Here is a 23927-nt window from a genome sequence, read left to right as displayed (position 1 = left end):
GTGATCAATATTGTAGAACCAATCACATGAGTGACTTGTATGAAATCTCCTTTGTAAATTGATTGTATTTCCCAATCTATCAATAATGGAAGGCTACTACCTGCTTTACACATGACTGAATCTATGTGATCATTCCATTTTATATCCCTACAAAGTGTTACATCCAGGTATTTATATAAGTTGGCCGATTCCAACAGGGATTCATTGACATTGTAGTCATAGTATACTACATTTTTTCATTTTGTGAAGTGCAGAATTTTACATTTCTGAATATTTAAAGCAAGTTTCCCATCTCTGCACTATTTTGAAATCTTATCAAGATCTGACAGAATATTTATGTAGCTTCTTTCAGACAGTACTTCATTATAGATAACTGCATCATCTTCAGAAAGCCTCATTTTACTATTAATATTGTCTACAAGGTCATTAATGTACAACATAAACAGCAAGGGTCCCAACATACTTCCCTGGGGCACACCCAAAGTTACTTCTACATCTGACAATGACTCTCCATTTAAGATAACATGTTGTGTCCGTACCAAAAAATCACCAGTCCGGTCACAAATTTCACTTGATACCAAATACGGTTGTACTTTTGATAATAAGTGTAGGTGTGATACTGAGTCAAATGCTTTTCGAAATTAAGAAGTACAGCATCTACCCGATTGCCTTCATCCATAGCGTTCTGTATGTCATGTGAGAAAAGTGCAAGTTGGGTTTGACATGATCAATGCTATCAAAATCAATGCCAGTTGGCACTGAGTAGGTCATTTTGTTCAAGATACTTCATTATGTTTGAGTTCAGAATATGTTCTAAGATTCAACAACAAATCAATGGCAAAGATGGTAGTTGGATGGTAGTTTTGTAGATGACTTCTACCACCCTTGTTGTAGACACGTGTGACCTGTGCCTTATACCAAGAACTGGGCACAGTTTTTTGTTTGAGGGACCTATGATAGATTATAGTTGAAAGAGGGGCTAATTCAGCCACAAAATAAATATATCGTCTGACAGGGATTGCTTCAGGCTTTTGAGCTTTGTTCAACTTTAACGATTTCAGCTGTTTCTCAACACCACTGATACTAATACTTATTTCTTTCAACTTTTCAGTGGTATGAGGATTAAATTGGGCAATTCTTCTGGGTATTCCTTTGTAAGAAAACATTTGAAAATTGTGTAGCATTTCAGTTGAGCATTTCAACTTTTGCTTTGCTATCCTCAATTTCAGTTCCTGTTTCATTCACTAGGGACTGGACGTAACTTTGGTGCCACTAATAACTTTTATACACAGCCAGAATTTCTTTGGGTTCTGTGGAAGATCACATGACAATATTCTTCTATGGTAGTCATTGAAGGCATCACGTATTGCTCTTTTGACAGCCAAACAAGTTTCATTCAGCATCTCTATATCTATAGCCCTACACTTTGTTTTACACCTATTATGCAGTAATCTCTGTTTCTTTAGAAGTTTCTTTACGGTGACTGTTGTAATGAATCATCCTCCTCATATAGAGATAACCAATACCATGTATAATCTCAAATCTCGCATAGGTTAAAATTTTTTCAGCTGTTTCATTAAGAGAATTCATATGATTTTGTATACAATGTACTATATTTCAGGCTAAAATGTATAAAAAAGAAATTAATGTGTTACAATTGATATATACTAACAGTTAAAATTACTCTTCTTTTAAAAATATTTGAAATTACAAAATTTCTGGCATACTTAAAATTCACATTATTAATTACACAATCTAACACTAATTATTAAATTCATTTCTGAATTAATTTATAAAATAATGATGTATTTTAGCAATGATTCAACCTTTGTTTTGTAGACTCTTTTGCTTTGTAAACTCTTTGGAATAATGTTAGTATGGCAGACTGTAGGTAGGGGTGCACATGCCTCTGATGGAAACACATGTATTTTGCTAAACTTGCCAACAACAATGTAATTATTGGCTTTTTGAATATGGAAATTGTAAAGTCAGTGTGATTTAGAAGAAAAGGATAAAATAAAATGATATTCATAGCAACAGGCAACTCTCCATCAGTTATTTCGTCAGCAAGGACCTAAGAAATCAAAATTTTCAGTTGCAAGAACATACTCCTAGACAAGATTTTGAGCCATCAACAACAACAATGAGATAATGAACATAAGTAAAAAATTTCTTCTTCTGTAAACCTATTCCTCTCATAATTTTCAAGATGTGTGGAAGGAATGTGATTTTAATGGTGATGTGTGGAAGGGAAAGATTACACTGTATACCATAAAGTTCCATCACATTTTGAACTGCTCTAGGGGGTACATATCTGTCCAGTGCATGGTCAACTATTTGTTTAAACTTTAGCCAGAGTTCTCTACATGCTCCTACCCTGTGCTGAAAGTTTCAAGTTCCTCATTGAGATATGACACTGCTGACTTTTTATTTAGTTTACTGAACATATATATCTTCCTGCTTGTTTCAGTTGTTCTTTGTACTTTGGTAATCATTGTTGCCACAACCACGTCATGGTCACTGATACTAGTTTTGATATGTATGTCCTCAAAAAGGTCAGGTCTATTTGCTAGCATTAGATCCAACATATTTCCATCATGAGTTTGGTTCCTAACTATCTGTAGTAGGTAGTTTCAAGAGAGGGCATTTAGTAAAATTTCATAAGATACCTTATCATGCCCACTGCTAATAAAACTGTAATTTTCCCAATTAATTGTTGGATGATTAAAGCCTCCACTGATGATTACAGTATGATTGGAGAACTTATGTACAAGTGAACTGAGGTTTTCTCTGAAGTTTTCGGTTACATCAGGAGATGAGTCTGGTGGCGATAGAAGGATCCAATTATTATTATATGCCCATCCCTGATACTGACTCTTGCCCAAACAATGTCAAATGCAGCTTCAGTTTCTACCTCGATGGTTTTGCATATCTTGTCTGTTGCGACAAATATACCACCTCCATTTCCTGTTTGCCTATGCTTTCAGTATACACTTAAATTTTCCCCAACAGTCTCTCTGCTATCAATTTCAGGTTTCAACCAGCTTTCTGTATCTATTATGTGAGCTTCACTGCTTTTCATGAGTGCTTCAAATGGTGGCACTTTGTTGTGAGTGCTTCACCAGTTTACCATTATGATTTTCATACTCTCACCTGTGGGAGGTATTTCTTTTGATCTTACTCTGATACTTCTGGGTTTCCTACAGCTGTCATTATCTGGATTACAGTCAGCTATCTGAGGAGCAGCCTCTGATGTGTAGTGCACACCTAGCCCATTTAAGGGGACCCTACAGTTCTCAACTCTATGGTGCAAGCCCAGGAAGTCACAGCCTAGCTTGTCACAGAACCTTAAAATTCTCTGGTTCAATCCTTCCACTTGACTCAGCCCAAAGAACCACGATCAATTCTGAGAACAATGCTGCAAATTGTGAGTTTCATTGAAATTTCATTCACAAGGCTGGTCCTCTCAACCTTCTCTGCCAGTCACTGTAATGCCCCAGGAATGACCTTAGAGCCCAGATGACAGACATCGTTTATTCCACCGTGTGCCACCATCTGCAGTTGGTTGCACCTTGTTCCCTCAATGATTGCTGGAATAGCCCCTTCAACATGTTGAATGAAGCCTGCAGGCATACACACTGAGTGCACCTGGTGTCCTTCCCTGTCCCTTGCTGCCATTTCCCTAAGGTGTGCCATCATTCACCATACGTCTGAATTGCCAATTATTAATAGACCCTTATCCTTTTGTGTTTGCCTCCTCTTGACACTAGACAGAACAGGTTTCCCCAAAACAGGTGAAGTGAGTCACACTGGCTCACTTTCAGCTACAGTGAAAGACAGCACCTCAAACTTGTTGTTAGGGGGATCAGTACAAAACCGTGAGTCCTCCCTGTTTCCCATCCACCCTGTACAAGATGCCTTGAGTTGCCATTGTCAGACCACTTGCAGTCAAGTGGGAAAATGCAGCTGCCCAATTGTGATGTCATTCTTCATCTACAATCCTGGGACACTTACTCTGAATATTGTGCATAGTAAACAATCAAGCAAGATAAGAATAGGAACCTTACAAATCCTGGTCTTGTCTGGCTTTGTAGAGATAATAAGTAACTTGTCTGCTTTTTGTAGAAGAGCTAGATTTCAGAGGGCTATTTCTTTCGATCTGTATGTCTCTTTTATATCCATTAGCTTAGGCCAGTTGCTTAAGGATGTTCAGTTATTTATGTATTTCTTCTGGTGACAAAGGGAGCCGTATGTTATGATGGATCATCAAATTAAAGAAGGCTTTTCTGTATCCTTGAGGATTGCGTGATTTGGCGTGACTTACGCTTTCTGTGGTGCTGGGTTTTCTATAGATGTCAAATGAGTGCTCATTGCCTTTTTTTGTTATTTTTAGGTGTATACTGTTCTTTTTTCTATTTCCACAGTGAAATTAATCTTAGAGTGCATAGAACTTATTGTTTGGATAAAATTATCATTTTTTTTTTTTTTTTTTTTTTTCATTGATACAGAATAATTATATCACCAATGTATCTTTTAAAATAGTGTTTTGTGTAAAAATAGGGAAATAAAAAAATTTCATTTTCTAAGTAATAAATAAAAATTTCTCCCATGGTACCAGCCTAACTGTTTCCCATGGCTAAGTCTTATTTTTGTTGGTACATTTTATTATTAAAAGTAAAATTATTGATGGATGAAATTACTTGAAGGAGCTCAATAAATTTGATGATTTCTCCTTTAATGATGTGTGGCATCATCAACTGCAATGTTACTGTATAAGTTAACAACATCAAAAGAGACTAATACCAACTCTTCTGGCATCTCTATGTTTCTAATCATAAGGTCACAATTGTTTTTGTGCTAAAAGATTTTTGGAAAGCATAATGATCTCTAATATTTTATTTAGCCGTTTAATGAGTTCATAATTTGGACACATAAAATTGTTAACAATGGGACAAACAGACTTTTCATTTTTATGTATTTTGACTTGTGACTTCAGTTCTTGAATACAGGCATTCATTACTTTCATGGATTTCTTTTCAAAGTTGTAAAACAGGAAGACTACACTGTCTATTTTGTTCATTTACCGTCTTCAATTCACAGTGGGCTCTTTTGATTTCAATTATATCATTTTTTATGAAAAAATCTGCAGTTTTTGTAATATAATGTCTGTCATAAATGACAGCTTTGATTACGATTGTGCTTTCTGTCTGAAGTTCTGAATTGAGATTGTTTAGAATTACCACATCTTGATTTTTTAACACAGAGAAATTTCATTGTGTTGTTAATGTTTGGCAGCTGTGTTCAGGGTTTTAAATCTGTTCATTTTAGCTATTTCGGTTGTGATTTTTGGTTTGGCTATGATTTGTTTAGCGTACTTGTGTTAACTGTCAGACCGATATTGTATTGCAAAGCATTTTGTAACAATGATTGTTCATCACCATTAAACACCATAGCTAAAAATAATTGTTCTCCATTAGCACAGCTAATGCAAAAAGTGAAGAAATTTCATTAAAAGTGAAAATCAAAGAATCTTATAAAATAAAACATTTGCTCAAAAGAGGAGGCTTATGCCGAGATACTGAAATACTTCAGAAAAAGACACCTTGTCAGTACCTATTCCTCAAGCAAGAAATTAATAATTGGGCTGCTTAAGACACTGAAAAGATTAAGATAAGACATGAGGAGAAAGTTTAGGCTCTTTGTGAAAATCACCAAAGTAACTCCAAAAATAATGTGCCTGTTAAAGAAGTACATTACTCTCAGGACAGAGTCCTTTTTTTAAAAAATCTCCATCTGCCTGACTGCTGAAATTGAATAGAATTTGAGACAAAGTGGCAGTTTGGAGAGTGACCATATGATGTACATGATATTTTTTTAAAAACTGTCTTGACCACAAAGCATTCTAACAGAATTACCAGTTTCAAATTTACAGTAGCCTTCAGAATCTGCAATAGGATTGAAAGGAAAGACATGACTTCACTGTCTATAACAATAAGACATTAAAAACAAAGGTAAGAAAAATAATTTAAACACAATATACCTCTCATTATGTTACACTGAAACAAGTCACAACCATGTAAAAATAATATGAGTCAAAATTGTGATGCATGCTTCTACTGGACATATATAGAACACAAAACAATAATGGCAATATCACAGTCATCATTAATGACAGTGATTATATAATAAAGCCTGAAGAAATTTTTTAAAAAAATGGTATAATTGAAATTAAAAAAGAACCATCTAAGAATTTTCAAAATGTTGTTGTTGTGGTCTTCAGTCCAGAGACTGGTTTGATGCAGCTCTCCATGCTACTCTATCCTGTGCAAGCTTCTTCATCTCCCAGTACCTACTGCAACCTACATCCTTCTGAATCTGTTTAGTGTATTCAGATCTTGGTCTCCCTCTATGATTTTCACCCTCCATACTGCCCTCCAATACTAAATTGGTGATCCCTTGATGCCTCAGAATATGCCCTAGCAACCGATTCCTTCTTCTAGTCAAGCTCTGCCACAAATTTCTCTTCTCTCCAATTCTATTCAATACCTCCTCTTTAGTTATGTCATCTACTCATCTAATCTTCAGCATTCTTCTGTAGCACCACATTTCGAAAGCTTCTATTCTTTTCTTGTCAGAACTATGTATTGTCCATGTTTCAGTTCCATACATGGCTACACTCCAAACAAATACTTTCAGAAATGACTTCCTGACAGGTCTTAGTGAAATTAACCACTCTGTCCTGAGAGTAATGTACTTCTTTAACAGGCACATTATTTTTGGAGTTACTTTGGTGATTTTCACAAAGAGCCTAAACTTTCTCCTCATGTCTTATCTTAATCTTTTCAGTGTCTTAAGCAGCCCAATTATTAATTTCTTGCTTGAGGAATAGGTACTGACAAGGTGTCTTTTTCTGAAGTATTTCAGTATCTCGGCATAAGCCTCCTCTTTTGAGCAAATGTTTTATTTTATAAGATTCTTTGATTTTCACTTTTAATGAAATTTCTTCACTTTTTGCATTAGCTGTGCTAATGGAGAACAATTATTTTTAGCTATGGTGTTTTTAGGTACTTCTGATTTTATACATTTTTATTAAAAAGTTCTTTAGTGTATTCTCTTTCTACGTTAAATTTGATTCTAAATACTTTTTTAAAAAATCTCCATCTGCCTGACTGCTGAAATTGAATAGAATTTGAGACAAAGTGGCAGTTTGGAGAGTGACCATATGATGTACATGATATTTTTTTAAAAACTGTCTTGACCACAAAGCATTCTAACAGAATTACCAGTTTCAAATTTACAGTAGCCTTCAGAATCTGCAATAGGATTGAAAGGAAAGACATGACTTCACTGTCTATAACAATAAGACATTAAAAACAAAGGTAAGAAAAATAATTTAAACACAATATACCTCTCATTATGTTACACTGAAACAAGTCACAACCATGTAAAAATAATATGAGTCAAAATTGTGATGCATGCTTCTACTGGACATATATAGAACACAAAACAATAATGGCAATATCACAGTCATCATTAATGACAGTGATTATATAATAAAGCCTGAAGAAATTTTTTAAAAAAATGGTATAATTGAAATTAAAAAAGAACCATCTAAGAATTTTCAAAATGTTGTTGTTGTGGTCTTCAGTCCAGAGACTGGTTTGATGCAGCTCTCCATGCTACTCTATCCTGTGCAAGCTTCTTCATCTCCCAGTACCTACTGCAACCTACATCCTTCTGAATCTGTTTAGTGTATTCAGATCTTGGTCTCCCTCTATGATTTTCACCCTCCATACTGCCCTCCAATACTAAATTGGTGATCCCTTGATGCCTCAGAATATGCCCTAGCAACCGATTCCTTCTTCTAGTCAAGCTCTGCCACAAATTTCTCTTCTCTCCAATTCTATTCAATACCTCCTCTTTAGTTATGTCATCTACTCATCTAATCTTCAGCATTCTTCTGTAGCACCACATTTCGAAAGCTTCTATTCTTTTCTTGTCAGAACTATGTATTGTCCATGTTTCAGTTCCATACATGGCTACACTCCAAACAAATACTTTCAGAAATGACTTCCTGACAGGTAAATCTATAATCGATGTTAACAAATTTCTCTTCTTCAGAAACGCTTTCCTTGCCATTGCCAGTCTACATTTTATATCCTCTCCACTTCGACCATCATCAGTTATTTTGCTCCCCAAATAGCAAAACTCATTTACTACTAATCTAATTCCCGCAGCGTGACCCAATTTAATTCGACTACATTCCATTATCCTTGTTTTGCTTTTGTTCATGTTCATCTTATATCCTACTTTCAAGACATTGTCAATTCTGTTCAGCTGCCCTTCCAGGTCTTTTGTTGTCTCTGATAGAATTACAATGTCATCGGCAAACCTTGAAGTTTTTATTTCTTCTCCATTTATTTTAATTCCTACTCCAAATTTTTCTTTTGTTTTCTTTACCACTTGCTAAATATTTTCAAATTTTCAAAATACTTGAATTAAAAAAATAGACGCTGTAGGATTCCTATTTTCAAACTTTGTAAAGAGGTCAATGAAAGTAATGAATGTCCATATTCCAGAATTGAAGGCACAAGTCAAGATACAAAAAGAAGATAAAAATCAAGTAATCCTGTTGTTAATAATTTTATTATGTACCCAATCATAAACTCTATAAATGACTAAATGAAAAATTAAGGGTGATGTATAATTTCCAAAAACCTTTTAGCATAAAGAACAGTTGTGACCTTATGAAAGAAATTAAAAATATAGAGATACCAGAAGAATCAGTATTAGCCTCTCTTGATTATGCTAACTTATACAGTAACATTGCAGTTGATGAGGCCATACATTATTAAAGAAAAGTTACTCAAATGCAGGAAGACATGCACTGCAGAAGTCATCAAATTTATTGAGCTTCTTCAAATAACTTCATCCACTTTTACTTTTGTAAATAGTCTTCACGGGTTTGCCGCCAGATTTGGATTTGTTTTTAACCAAACCCGCAGCAAACCCATGAAGACTATTTACAACACATCCGCTGGAAAAGCTTGAAGAGTGTTTTATTTTTAATAATAAAATATACCAACAAAAATAAGGCTGGTACTGTGGGAGAAATTTTTAGTAATTACTTGGAAAATGAGTTTTCCTTCAAATTCTCTATTTTTAAACATATTCACTATCTATTTTAAAAGATACATGGGTGATATATTTTTTCTGCACAAATGACAAAAAATAACATATTTTTTCTGCACAAATGACAAAAAATAACATTAATAATTTTGTCCAAACAATAAGTTCTATGCACGGAAAGATTAATTTTGCAGTGGAAATAGAAGAAAAGAACAGTATAAATTTCCTAGATCTAAAAACAACAATAAAAAGCAATAAGCTCTCATCTGACAGCTATAAAAAAAAACCACTACCACAAACAGCGTAAGTCATGTCAAATCAAGCAATCCTCAATGATAGAGAAAAGCCTTCTTTAATTTGGTGACCCATCATAAGATATGGCTCCTTTTGTCACGAGAAGAAGTAAATAAAGGAGTGAACATCCCAAAGCAAATATCCTGTGCTAATGTATATCTTGTAATGAACATTTGTTACAAGGCCAATAAGCAAATGACAACACATGGAAATAAACATCAGAACAACAGCAAGAAAACAAAATATATTGCAATGTAAAATCAGAGCAAAGTGTCCCAAAAATTGAAAATTAAGTTTCCAAATTAACAACACTTTGCAAATGCATCTTTGCCTTAAAACTGGCAAGAAAGATAGTACATTTTCAAATTCAGGTATTTATAAAATTACATGTGATGATTACAACTGCTTTTATACTGGGTAGACAGGATGTATTTTTGAAACAAAATGTAAAGCACACACACATTTGTGCACTAAGACAGCATTTGGAGATCACTTAAAAATTAAGAAACAGAGTAATGAACATAGTGCACAAACTGAAAATCTTGCACATTGCTCCCAAAGGTAGATACCTCATCATTTTAAAGGAACTTGAAATTTGAGGCAGTAAGAGACAGCATCCTGATTGTGTTGTTAATGAGCAAAGTGATTTCAAACAAAACATTTATTATGAAATCTTGGAAAAACTTATTTTTTGACATTTGAGTTCCTAGTTTGAGGTGGCATCATGCACTGTCAAAGGTTTGCAGAGGTCAACAGTGCCGCTATCATCTACAGCTCATTGTGGACACATGGCACATGGGGCAGTGTGCCATTCCCTGCAGTAACAACCATTGTTTTCAATAGCACAACAAGAACGCTAGTGAAAAGAAATTAACATGGAACTACAAGAAGCCTGTGCCATTAGCATAACTAACTGCTGCATCTCACTACCTTCCTGCTGTAAATTATGCTATTCTCACTTATTTTATTGAAATGCTGTTGTAATTTGCTTATTTATAGTTACTTCATGTTTGTTTTGTTTTCATTTTTATTGTTTATTGTCTGAATCACAATATATATTGGAATATGAAAGACAGGCCAATCTTCATGTTCTTGAAGTTTATTTCATTTTCTTCCTTGGTAATACTAATTCTAGAGCCATCGAGAAAATATTCAATTTTAAAATGATTTCTGCAATTAGTTTTTATTTTCAAATGTGTTGTTTATTTCTGAACATAGATTTTTCATATGGTTAAATAAAATTTAAAAATGTTGCTTAAATAGAGAATACTTTATAGAAGTATACCTTTAAATGAACATATTTTTAACTACTTTGTATGATTATCAGTATGTTATGCATGCTTGAATGACTTTTAGGATAGATTTATATTACACACACACACACACACACACACACACACACACACACACACACACACAGTTGAAGCACACATGGCGTTTCTGACTCCTATTATAGTTACACGTCTATGACCTATGACTTATTGCAGTGCGGCAGACTGGAGAGGTATATTGTATTTACATTATATTTTCTGTCCTTTGTTTTTAATCTCTTATTGTAATAGACAGTAATTTTTTTCCCATTTCATTCTATTGTAGATTTTGAAGGTGGCTATTGTATAGCCAAAACCAGTTATTCTGTTCAATAAATTCTGTGATCAAGGCAATTAAAAAAATTATGTACATCATATATTTGCTCTTGAAATTGTTATTTTATGGCAAATTCTATTCAAATTAATGTCCCATGAGCCTACAGAGCGTATTGTCTTGCGTTCTTAACCATACAGATGACTGTGATGCCTGTTGTAAGGCACACCTATCACTAAGGGGAGCAAATAATGTGCCCACTGTACTCCACACCAAAATGTATTTTCACATTTTCCTTATCTAATTCTCCAATGAACATCACATATTCCACCTTTTCTACTCCTTGGCTTCTCACTGGATTAATCTTGGCTAATGGGAGCTTGGGACGGTGGCTACTCAGGCTCCTGATGCTTTTACCGAATTTTTGCCCCTATTATTTCATTTGCAGCTATCACTAACACCTGTCAGATTTCTATTCTGCTGGTACCATTGCCTGAAGCATGCGTGTTGCATGTGGCCTATTTCTCTTGTGTGCATGGTGCCCCAGTCAATAAGAATGACCACTGTGATGTCGTCAGTCATACGACCACACCACCGGCTGAGAGATAGATCCACCGGACGCGATTCTCTTAATAAACAGAACAGAAGAACAGCTGTGCTAGCCAAAGAGTACACAGCCAGTCACAGTACTTATGCTCACCGCGAGGCACTGCTAGGCCACTTCAGGTGTAGCAGGAGTGTAGTGCAGTTGTGGCCAGTCTACAGTTCGTAGTCGCACTCAGTGGTCAGCCAGTGCCGATGTTAGTCAGTCATTGTCTGCAGCTCAGTCATTATTGCCATCAAGTCTTTGTAGCCCAGTTGTAAAGCACCATAATAGTTCTATAGTAAAGTCAACAGTACTAAGTTGGCAGTTACAAACAATTCTACATCCTGTCATGTCAACAGCCAAGTTAGTCTTCATATTCATCGGATTCAACATTCAAGATTACGAGAGATTAATTTGTCACTGCAAGATTTGTGACTTGTAAATTATGTAATTCTACAGACGCTCAGTCTAGTCGCATCTTCTATAATTGTCAGCCAACAGATCGTGGACTACAACAAAGTTGAGTAATAAATACTTTCTTCTTTTGTACTGCTGCTAATTAATTGTGTTTTCCTGTTGTAGCTACCAAGCAGTCTTTACATAGTAGAACCCAAATTTCCACCTCCTTGGCTGCCTCATATTTGCTGCCTCATGTTGATGGACTCGGTTCTGGTGGAAAATCGAGAGTCATCAACCACACCTGGTTGCGGTTACAAATACATGGAGCACATCAGACTCCTGGCTTGCAGTTGTTAGAAATTAGTTTGCCTCTTCCCTCAATAGAGTGAGTTGTACATTTCTTGAAAGGTACTATGCGATGTGAACTTGATCTCACCTTCTGTTCTAGGATCAATTCCTTAAAGACATCTATGTCACAAGCTTTGGCCTCATGAAGCAGGATATCTTTACATTCTTGGCATTCTGTCAGAATGTATTTACGGAAATAAAAAGCTAGGCTTCTGTCTGCAAATGATTCAAAATACTCATCATGGTTTTTTTTCTCAAAGTAGATAACTTATACCAACGAAAGTTAACCCTTTTTTGATCCAGGAATCTTCACCGACCTGTGCACAAGTTTTTCAAAAGAAAAAAATCATTTTTAGTGAATTTAGTCACTCAATGTAGCTCCTGGCATCGCCATACGATTTACGTTGAGTAATAATCAACTGGAACTCACTCAACAATGCCCACATATGATCAACATCTCTAATATTCTGTACAAATGTGTGCAGATTTTCATTCAACTTCCCTGGAAAAGATGGTATACAATTGCTCAAAGAAACATCTGATACCAGATTAACTGCCATTGTCACAGGTGGTGAAACCATACAGGTCTGTGAGGTTGAAGCAGTTTCAACATAGGGATTAGTTTGTACCTTTTTTTCCCAGCTAGATATGGCTGCAGCCACAACTGTCTGATTCAGCTTTTTCCTTCAATTGTTGATTTTCCAATATGAAAGTTGGAATTTGCTGTTGTAAACTGTTCTAACTGCTCCATGTTGACCTCATTCACAACACAATTACTATCAATACTTCCCTCTACAGTTGAAGTATTTGCACAATGTGAATCTTTCCATTGGGCTCTAGGCATAACCATTCTTTGTCTCATTCTAAAACCTTCCCAAATTATGCACAAAGAATAAAGTAATAAAGTAAATAGCATAGGTCACATTTCAATTAAATGAGGCAACTAATCAGTAACAATAAAAAATGTTATCAAGCAAATGCTGTTTCAATGAAAGTGGCGATATCCAAGGCTTCATCTCATGCTTCTGTTAAGCTGGAAGTAAAATTACATTTTAAAATAGTTTCAGGTGTTCTTCTATTTTCCTGCTCAGCAATCTTCATGGTGAACTGCAGTAAAACAGTTTAACACTCACACTCAATGTCTTTGAGCTGCGATGAGGACAATGTTGCAGCAGCTATGGTAAAGCACAGCCAGCTGGTGATGCTCAGACACCTTGTGGCAGAGCAAGAGCCGATCCCAGAACCCTCTGCTACAATGAATGATCAGCCACAGAGCTATTCATGTGGTCAATACAGATATCCACAATGGCGCGCACACTTGATTCACCCATGTACATACTCTTGCGCCCAGTCAATTCAAATGTATAACAGTGCATTAGCACGCAGGTCAGCTTTGAGCTGTGCAGAAACCAGAACAGCATGCTTCTCCCAGTGTGCATACCAGTGCACATGATGTGCAAATCGGGGGACATATGAAAGTGTAGTGCAACAGGGCTGTCCAGCACTTCATTGTGCTGTAAGGAAACAGTGTGCTCCTCACAAATGTATTCTGAAAGTCTTTTGTTAGCTATGAACAGGCTACAAAGGTTACAGGTCAGAGGCTACTTCCGCAGACCAGTGTACAGAATTGTCAAGCTAGGAGGGTGGGCAACAGGTCTGACTGTGAAATTTGGGGATAATAAGAAGAAGGCATGATTGGTACAAAAGTAGTTTATTGGAAGAAGGGGCACAGTGCCTTTGCATAGTGGGAGGCATGATAGGAAACTTAAGTCCTTTGAGATTATTGCGTCACCTGTCAAGATCACTAACAGAGTGAGGGAGCAGCCTCCCAGGCCTGCTACAAGTAAAAATCACCCAGTGTGATTGGGGGAAACTCATTGGTAACCTGGAAAGTGCCACACCATCAGTCACACCATCAGCACTGACATGCAGCGTCAGCACTTGCCATACTTCCTGTGCATCCCTGCTTCCCTGCCATAGAGTCAGTGGAAGGACAGAAAATATCAAAGCTGTTACAATAGTTAGTAATAATTATACTTTGTATAGTAATGTGTCATTGAACTGTAAAATAAAAGTCTACAAATATGAAATAAGCCTGTGGAATAAATTACCTGGTAAGACAGGTTATGCCTGTATGAGTTTTGAAGTGCTGTTATTGCTTTGATAATCACAAGTTGCAATGTATTCACAATAACATTTCACAGTGATCCAGGAAATATTTGTTTTGTTATAAATCCTGTCATGGATCACAAAAATTTGTGATGCAGTTCATCAGTTACATCACTTTCCAGATAGCCTGTTTGTTTCAGTATAATTGTACATCCTCTGTTATCAACAATCTACCTTATATATTCATACCCAGGTCTGTCCCTGTGTGTGGTCTGTTTCTGTGATTCAGTGTGTTCTTTGCTAACCATTTTTCTCACTGACTCTTTGTTGCACCTCTCCATTCCTTCATCTGTCAATCTATCAGATCATCAATAGTCCCCTGTAAGACAGCATTTCAGAGGCTTCTAATCATTTCACTTCTGTCTTGCCTATTGTTCACGTTTCATACCCATACAGAGTTGTTCTTAAAACATAGTGTTTCATTATTGCTTCTTTGGTCTCAAGATTTACATTTGTGGATGTTAGTAGCAATTTTCTTTTATAAATTGCTCTTTTTCCTTGTGCAATCTACACTACCACATCTGTCTTTCATCTACCTTCTTTATCTATTCTTCTTTCAAGGTAGTAAAACTTACCCACCTCTTGAAGAGTTTCTTTTTTGCAATCCCTCATGTCCACTTCATGTACACAGCATTACCATAGTCTTATTTTTTTATGTGCTATCAGCTAGCACACATTCTGTTTCATTAAGTACCCAGTTCAGCCCCTGTTCACTTACAGTGACCACTGCTATATCATCAGAAAATGAAATTATACTGATTTTCTTCCTGTGAGTAACAACTGTCAAACTGAGACTTCACTTCCTGCTTTACCTTTTCAATATAGAAATTATCAAAAGTGGCAATGAGCAACCATGCATTATGTCTATCTTGACTGTGGTCTGTTATACCATTTCACTCTAGTCTGGTTAAAAAAAAAGAGAATAGATTACCTTTCTATCTTTATAGCTGATACAACACTAAGAATGGAAGGCATTTTATTCCATCCCACATTATCAAAAATCTTCACCAAATCTGTTAACAGATTATATGTTGCAATGTTGCTTCTAAACCTGCCCTTTGTTACTAGATGTTATGTTAAAAATCCTTCTAGAGTGCTCTTACTTCATTCCGCACCCTTGCATTCTTTAGAAATGTACTAATTACATTCTTTTCAGAATGTGATGGAACTTACGCAAATTTATAAATTTCGTACTCAAGCTTGTATAGTTCTTGTTCTGCTCATCGGCTTGATTATCATGAGAGCTTAACTGGTATTTCATAAATGTGCACATTATTTCCTTAGGAGTTCATTTGAAGCGGTTTGAAATTTAGAGATTAGGATTAGCTTTGTCCTAACATCTTACTGCACAATATTCATGTTTACAACAGGCCTAATTTCTTCTGAGAAATTGTAAGCTGTAGTTCAAAATAACTAGAAATGAAGCTTTGAAATGTATATCTGTAAATTAGATATTATGTCAAGTAATTGAACATTGATACTTCCTGGTAGATTAAAACAGTGTGCCCGGCCGAGACTTGAACACGGGCCCTTTGCCTTTCACAGGCAACTGCTCTACCAGAGAGCACTTCCCCACGAAAGGCAAAGGTCCTGAGTTCGAGTCTCAGTCCAGCACACAGTTTTAATCTGCCAGTAAGTTTCATATCAGCTCACACTCAGCTGCAGAGTGAAAATCTCATTCTGGAATTGAACATTGATTGTCCATTAAATAAAATTTAATATTTTTAAGTTATGAAAATTGTTTCTTGATTAAAATTATCAGATAATGACTAAAGAAAAAATAATATTTCTTTTTCAAATACTCATATAATTTTTCATGGTGGCCAACCTTTTGAATATTGATTAAAGTGTTAATAGTAACAAAAATGTCTCAGTGAACTATTTTGACAGCTTCCTTAATGTTTTCTGCACATTATTTGCTTTCTACTGTTGACAACACAGAAATAACTATATTTTTTATTTCTCTATTGCATTCTATGCATTTTTTTCTCTTTTCTTCCTGTGTGTCAGTCTTGTCCCAGGTAACTATGTATCAGGGTAATTTTAAACATTGGAGATATCCCTATCTCAAACCCTGCCTAGTGTGGTTTTTCCACTCATTAGTTTGTTATGGACTCATCTACTGGGGCAACTCATAAGTTGTTGTTGTTGTTGTTGTTGTTGCACAACAACAACAACTTATGAGTTGCCCCAGTAGATGAGTCCATAACAAACAAATGAGTGGAAAAACCACACTAGGCAGGGTTTGAGATAGGGATATCTCCAATGTTTAAAATTACCCTGATACATAGTTACCTGGGACAAGACTGACACATCAAAAGTATTTATCATACTGAAAAAAGTCATCTGAATTATCTGTAAAGAACATCCAAGAACCTCCTACGATAGTCTTTTTAAAAAAGTGGATGTACTGACCATCATCTCACAATACACTTTTTCAATCATGACCATAATAACCGAGCACCCTTCTTCCTATGAAACAAACAAAAAACAAAATGTCACCTTCATAAACCAGAAGGAAATATGACCTATACTGTGACATTTCTCTCTAGTTTAGAAATGAGTAAAATTCAGTAGCATCAAAATTTTTCTCATTACCTGTGATATTAAGTCCCTATGAGACAATATATTATTCTCAGTAAATTAAAAGAGTTTTTGTTTGAAAAGACAGTTTATTCTTTAGATGAGTTTTTGATAGTGAGTTTTAGGCCATTTACTACATATTACTGTTGCTGTTTTTGTTCTACTTGTATTTCTATTTGTTGTCACTGTGCTAATTTATTATTTTATATCAAACGTTATGTTCTACAACACAATATTATCCTTTCCTACTAGATAAATCAGGGTGAATCTCTATGTGATCCCTTATTAAAACTCTAAGACAAAAACAAAGCCCACAACAAAGGAATTATCTGAAAGGGACAGAAATTAGTAGATGTGATGTATGTGTACAGACAACCAAATGATCAAATTATTATAATTTCAGATAAACTGGACAACTTATTCAAGAGAAAGAGGTTCATAAACTGAGTAAGTCAATAATGTGTTGATCCAGCTGTGGCCCTTGTGTAAGCAGTTATTCAGCTTGGTATTCATTGACAGAGTTGGGAGATGTCTTCCTGAGGGATATTGTGCCCAATTCTGTCCAGTTGGTGCATTAGAGCATCAAAACCACAAGCTGATTGGAAGGGCCTGTCCACAATGCTCCAGGCATTCTCCATTGGGGAGAGATGTGGTGACCTGGCTGGCCAAAGTATGACTACAATTTCAGAAAAATTGGATGATTGATTCAGGAGAAAGAGCTTCAGAATTGGCAAGTCAGTAATGTGTTGATCCAGCACTTATGCAAGCTGTTGTTTGGTTTGGCATTGACTGAAAGAATTGTTGGACACCATCCTAAGGGATGTCATACCAAATTCTGTCCAATTGGTGCATTCGATCATCAAAATTCCAACCTTGTTGGAAGGCCCTGCCCTTAATGGTCCTAATGTTCTCAATCTGGGAGAGATCCAGTGACCTTGCTAGCTGAGACACAGTTTGACAAGCACTAAGACAAGCAATAGAAACTCTCACTGTGTGCAGAGGCATATTATCTTGCTGAAATATAAGCCCAGAATGGCTAGCCATGAAGGGCAACAAAACAGGGTAGAGAGTATTGTCAGCATACTGCTGTGTTGTAAAGGTGCCACAGATGACAACTAATGGGGTCCCAGACCATCATTCCTGGTTGTCAGGCAGTATGGCAGGTAACAGTCAGATTGGTATCCCACTGCTGTCTGGGGGCCTCCAGCCATGTCTTCGTTGGTCATCAGGATTCAGTTCGAAGAGGAACCCATCACTGAAGACAATTTTACTCCAGCCAATGAGATTCCAGGCATAAGACATATCTGGAGATGCTCTAAACAGTGTGAGATATTAACCTGAAGGTATCCCACCATACAGCCTGACAACCAGGAGTGACGGTTTGGGGTGCCATTTCTCTTCATAGTATGACCCTTTTTATTGTCTTCTGTGGCATCCTTACAATACAGTGGTACATCAGTGATATTCTATGCCCTGTTTTGTTGCCAAATGTGGCAAGCCATCCTGGACTTTCATGTCAGCAAGACGATGCCCACCCACACATGGCAAGAGGTTTTACTGGTTGTCTTCATGCTTGCTAGATCCTACCTTGGCCAGTAAGGTCACTGGTTCCCTCCCCAATGGAGCATTAAGGGTAGGGACTTCCAACCAGCTTGGGATTTTGACAATATAAAGCACCAATTGGATGGAGTTCAACATGATACTCTCAGGAGGGTATCCAACAACTCTATCAATCAATGTCAAACTGAGCAACGGTTTGCATAAAGGCCAAAGGTCGACCAACACATTATTGACTTGCTCAATTTGTGAAGCTCTTTTTCTTGAACAAAACATCCAAAATGGCTCTAAGCACTATGGGGCTTAACTTCTGAGGTCATCAGTCCCCTAGAAATTAGAACTACTTAAACCTAACTAACCTAAGGACATCACACACATGTGACCACAGCGGTCACACGGTTCCAGACTGTAGTGCCTAGAATCGCTTGGCCACCCCGGCCACCCTAAATCATCCACTTTTTCTGAAATTGGTCTCTGTACATGTACATCACATCTACCAATTTCTATCCCATTCGGACAATTCCTTCATGATGCACCTTTTTTTTTTTTTTTGCCTTAGGGTGTATTTTGTTACTCATAGATAGGTCTTTCTTTACACATTTGTGAAATGATAAACAAATAGTATGTATATTAATGCAAATGATATGTGTGTAAATTAATGTATGTAAATGACATGCACATAATGAAGTACCTTTTTTATCCTCCTATAAGATAGCTCTCAATATAGGATGACACCCCCCCCCCCCCCCCCTTTTTAAGACATTCCTTGAGAAAATTTAATTTTTAACATTACAAACATTTTAATTGGTATAAAGCATCTGCTTAAAGATGTTAATACTACGCCATTTACTGATTGTATACATTTTGATAATACAAGGAATGATCTGTGGTATCACAATTTTCAATCATCATCGTTGTCATCATTTATAGGCCTACTGGTATTTTGTCCTTCCTGACATCTTCTAAACCATCCATAGCATTGGATATGCAGCACTTTTTGAATTCTTTCAGATAGATTCACTTGAGATTTTGCCATAGCAGCAAAGATCCACTGGCCCAGCATGGATACCAATCACTGTAAAGCTGTCACAGGTGAGCCTCAAGAGGTCTATTCACAACAATGTACATTTCTTGGAGTTGTGAGGTCGATCTGCTGGGAATTATATCCAGGTATGTGCTGCTATTAATCATTAACTTCCTAGGTGAGGTATCCCCTGAAAGAATCCAGCTCCAACATTTTCCTTCTGTTAAGCCAAGAGCATGGTATTCTATTTAAACAACTTCAACCAATCTAGCATCATGTCATATGTCATCCATACCTTTTGTTGGCCTTTAAAGATAGCTCCTGCTTGTTTCCATATCATTTTCCTGTGAAGAATCACATATGGGGGAGCTTCCTCTGTCTGCTAGTGCAACCAGAATTAATGTTATATCAGGCCTTTTCATTGTCAGAACTTTTCATGGATTTCATGTCAACAGTAGAATTTTATGGCATGTCAAAATAAACAGACTCCTGATCAGCATGGATTTCATGTCGACAGTAGAATTTTATGGCATGTTAAAATAAACAGACTTCTGATCAGCATTTCCCGTGTTGCCTTGCAAATAATCATGCAATTTCTTTAAATTGATTATATGACACTGATACACAAGTAGTTTTTTGCTATATGGTATGAGAAGTTTCCGTTCTGCATCACTACGTAAGCTCCATCCTCTTCATCATCTCATGCACCAGACAGTACTTGCTTTGAACTCCATAACACATCCAGCTGGAAAATTTGTCTTTTATCTCCAGTGCCTTCATTCAGATAATTTCTTGTGTAATCAGGAAGCCTTCATTGTATATGTCTTGCACGTATTGAACAACCTGTTGCTCCAGTTTGTGCTTTGATACCCTGAAAGTTTATCATGTGGAAATGGCATTATTTAATTTATTCTTTGTCTGACACCACCTATGACCATTCATTTCTGTGACATCCAATTTTCTGCCTGCTGCACAGTTGTTTGTGGCCTGTGCTTCACGAATTGCCATTAACATAAAGTTAGCATCATAATATCTGTGTGAACCACAAACTTGTAATTGGCACTCATTATCAGTTGCAACAATTTGTAGTTCTTACAGCACTGACAATCTAAGCAAACTAAATGATAACAACACATTGTCCCCTCAATTTCCTACAGCCAAATCAACAGAAATTGTTCCACTTCAGATTAACACTGTAGCCACCAGTGAAAATCGATAATGATGTACAGCAGCAACTCTAGTGCTGTTATTGAAGCTCATGTACTCAGTCTGACTGCTCTCAGTCATGCTAACAAAACAGTCAAACTATAAGAGTTTCACACAGACCAGAAGCTCAGCTGGGATACCTCACAAGGAAATTATGTGGCAAACTAGCGTGTCTCATCTATATAATGTACAAGCTGAGGAGCAGTGTCAGTAAAGAACTTCTATCATATGCATATTTTACATTCTTCCATTCCCATCTGATTTATGGGATACTATTATGTGGTAGTTCTGTATACTCAAAATTAATATCTAAATAGGAAAAGAAAGCTATCAAGTGGTTTGCAGAACTCAACTAATGTAAAACGTGTAGAGATTGCTTCAGATAACTAAATACAGACAAGAAGAGAAGAGAAGCTTTCAAAATGTGGTGCTACAGAAGAATGCTGAAGATTAGATAGGCAGATCACATAACTAGTGAGGAGGTATCGAATAGGATTGGGGAGAAGAGACGTTTGTGGCACAACTTGACTAGAAGAAGGGATCGGTTGGTAGGACATGTTCTGAGGCATCAAGGGATCACCAATTTAGTATTGGAGGGCAGCGTGGAGGGTAAAAATCATAGAGGGAGACCAAGAGATGAATACACCAAGCAGATTCAGAAGGATGTAGGTTGCAGTAGGTACTGGGAGATGAAGAAGCTTGCACAGGATAGAGTAGCATGGAGAGGTGCATCAAACCAGTCTCAGGACTGAAGACCACAACAACAACAACAACAACTAAATACAAATATGTTCAAATGCCTTGCCTTTGTTAAAGAAAACTAATGTAAGTTTGACCTGAAGATGATGATTCATGACCATAATACAAGGAGTGGACATGCAATTAATGTGTGTTTGCTAGGCTGGCAAAGAGCCATAACAGCTACAGATATCTTGATCTTCTCTACTTCATTAAATTACATGAATATGCCAACACAGTGCCAGTAAATAAATTTAAAACTACTCCTGTGAAATGGATGAAGGTAAAGTATTTTACTGTACTCGCGGGGTTCCTTGAGTGCGTCACAAATGACTCACAATAAATAAACTACATACATTATTTTGTAACCATAAACATCAGGCTGTGTAACTATTTTACTATTGTTTCAAGTGCTTATTGTTATTTATGTGTTTGACTGTTTATTGTCTTTGACATTCACTTTATATATAGTGCATTAACTTTTAATTGCTCTATTATGTAATTATTTATTGTTATTGTGTCATTATTGTGTCATTTACTTAATTATGCAGTATATCTGTCTTGTATTATGTTCTTGTATTTAGTGCATTTGCCTAAGTTATTATTATTATGTAACTTAATGACACTTATTGCATGTAAATATGATCAAAGGTGAATAAAGTATTTGTATTTGCTTCATTTGTTGTGCCACAGTTCAAGTGTTCTGTGCGAACATATTTTTGTATGCGAATATATTTTTGTTAGCATTAATTTGTCTCCTGTAGAAATGTATACTCTTGTTGAGTATTTGTCCAATTTTAAAGTTAGTTGTATTTAAACCACAAATGAATTCAGGCAAACTGTAGTTTAAATGAGGTAGATGTTCTTGAAAAGTGGAGGAAAATGGTATATGTTTCCATTGTTGGCAGCACAGTAAAATTTTTCCCCGCACCCTGCAACTGGTGTTCTGAATCCTTCAAATCAAATCTGCATGTGAATTCAGTTGCCAAAGTTTCATCTGTTAATGCAAGACGACCTCCATACTATTGTATTACACAGCATAGAAAAATTGAACACAGCAATGAAAGCTTAGTCTGTGAATGCAAGGTGGTTCTGTATTTTTTGAATGATGAATTTGAGGAAAAAAAAACTTTGTATTATACTTGGACAAATACAGTGGATGTTTTGACTCATCCCACATTTTTACTACATTTACACATGCTTTTGGATCTATGAAATATGTATCAGAAATAAATAAATAAATCCTACATAATTATATTGAAAGAAAACATGAAGGTATTTTGTCATAGACTTGTCACCACAAGTAATCAAGAGATCCGTGCAAAAGCAGAATCTGCATTCCATCACTGGCTGCATCAGAAAAGGAAGGCCCAAATGAAGAGCAGAAAGGAGAAAAATAAGTACTTGTTGGAGAACAATGAAGAACAGGTTCAAAACAGCAAAAAACAACAGGATTCTGAGAAGAGAGCTCAAGCTGAGGCAGTGAGTTTGCACATTTCAGTCTCTAAATTTGGGAATGATGTCCTGTATTATGCCATAGTGTTTTATATTGGACTTTATTCTTACTTTATTGTTGCACTTGAAATACTGGATTGCAGCATGATGTAATTTGTATATTTCTGAATTCTGCCAGAATGTTATTAAGTAAATGTAAGTGTGAGATGTCATGTGACTAAATGGTGACAATATAGACAGTTTGGTGAATGAAGGTGTTTCTCATGCTTCTGTTTAAGATTTGATGCACTCCAGTAGTAGCAATTTTGCTTATTTACATTAGCATTCAGGTGAAAATAAGCCTTATCAAAAAACAAGATGTTAAATGGAGGGCACTCAGTCACTTCATTAACAAACTGCTGCCTATGTTTGGCATCTGGCTTTACTTTCTGTACCAATTGGATTTTGTAAGGGTATAGTTCAAGGTATTTTTTGCAGAATTTGGGGCAGAGGTGATACATACACATTTAAGGAACTTGCACGCTTACGAATGGAGACATTAGATCTGTCACAAGCAGGTTGATTTAAGCTTGGTGAACCAAGCTAATGTGGTGCCACAGCTTGTGGCTTTCTGTTGTGGCATCATGAGCTACTGTTCACACAGCTTGCCCGGCTAGCCACACGATCTAACACGCTGCTTCCCTGGCAGATTTATGTTGAGGTCATGTGTGCCAGCCAGCCTGTGGATGGTTTTTTATTTTAAGGCCTTAGCAAATGCAGGCTGGTTCCCCGTATTCTGTCTCAGTTACACTGTGTCGGCAATTGGTGTGCAAACACAGGCTCCACGTATGCATACACCATAATTACTCTACCACG

The 23927-nt window shown here is 36.4% G+C and overlaps 1 protein-coding gene across 2 annotated transcripts in view; it reads left to right on the top strand.

Annotated features, from left to right (window-relative positions):
* The window catches only part of LOC126464393 (protein maph-9-like), a 144321-nt gene that overhangs the window by 95834 nt on the left and 24560 nt on the right, over positions 1-23927 (top strand). For both annotated transcript variants that reach the window (XM_050096230.1, XM_050096232.1), the window contains exon 6: positions 22907-23099. In XM_050096230.1, the coding sequence (XP_049952187.1) occupies positions 22907-23099 (193 nt within the window). The remainder of the gene's footprint in view (positions 1-22906; positions 23100-23927) is intronic.

Source organism: Schistocerca serialis, chromosome 1, assembly GCF_023864345.2.
Source record: "Schistocerca serialis cubense isolate TAMUIC-IGC-003099 chromosome 1, iqSchSeri2.2, whole genome shotgun sequence".
NCBI lineage: Eukaryota > Metazoa > Arthropoda > Insecta > Orthoptera > Acrididae > Schistocerca > Schistocerca serialis.
The sequence above is the reverse complement of the archived record's forward strand: the minus strand, read 5'-3'. Positions and strand labels throughout refer to the sequence as shown.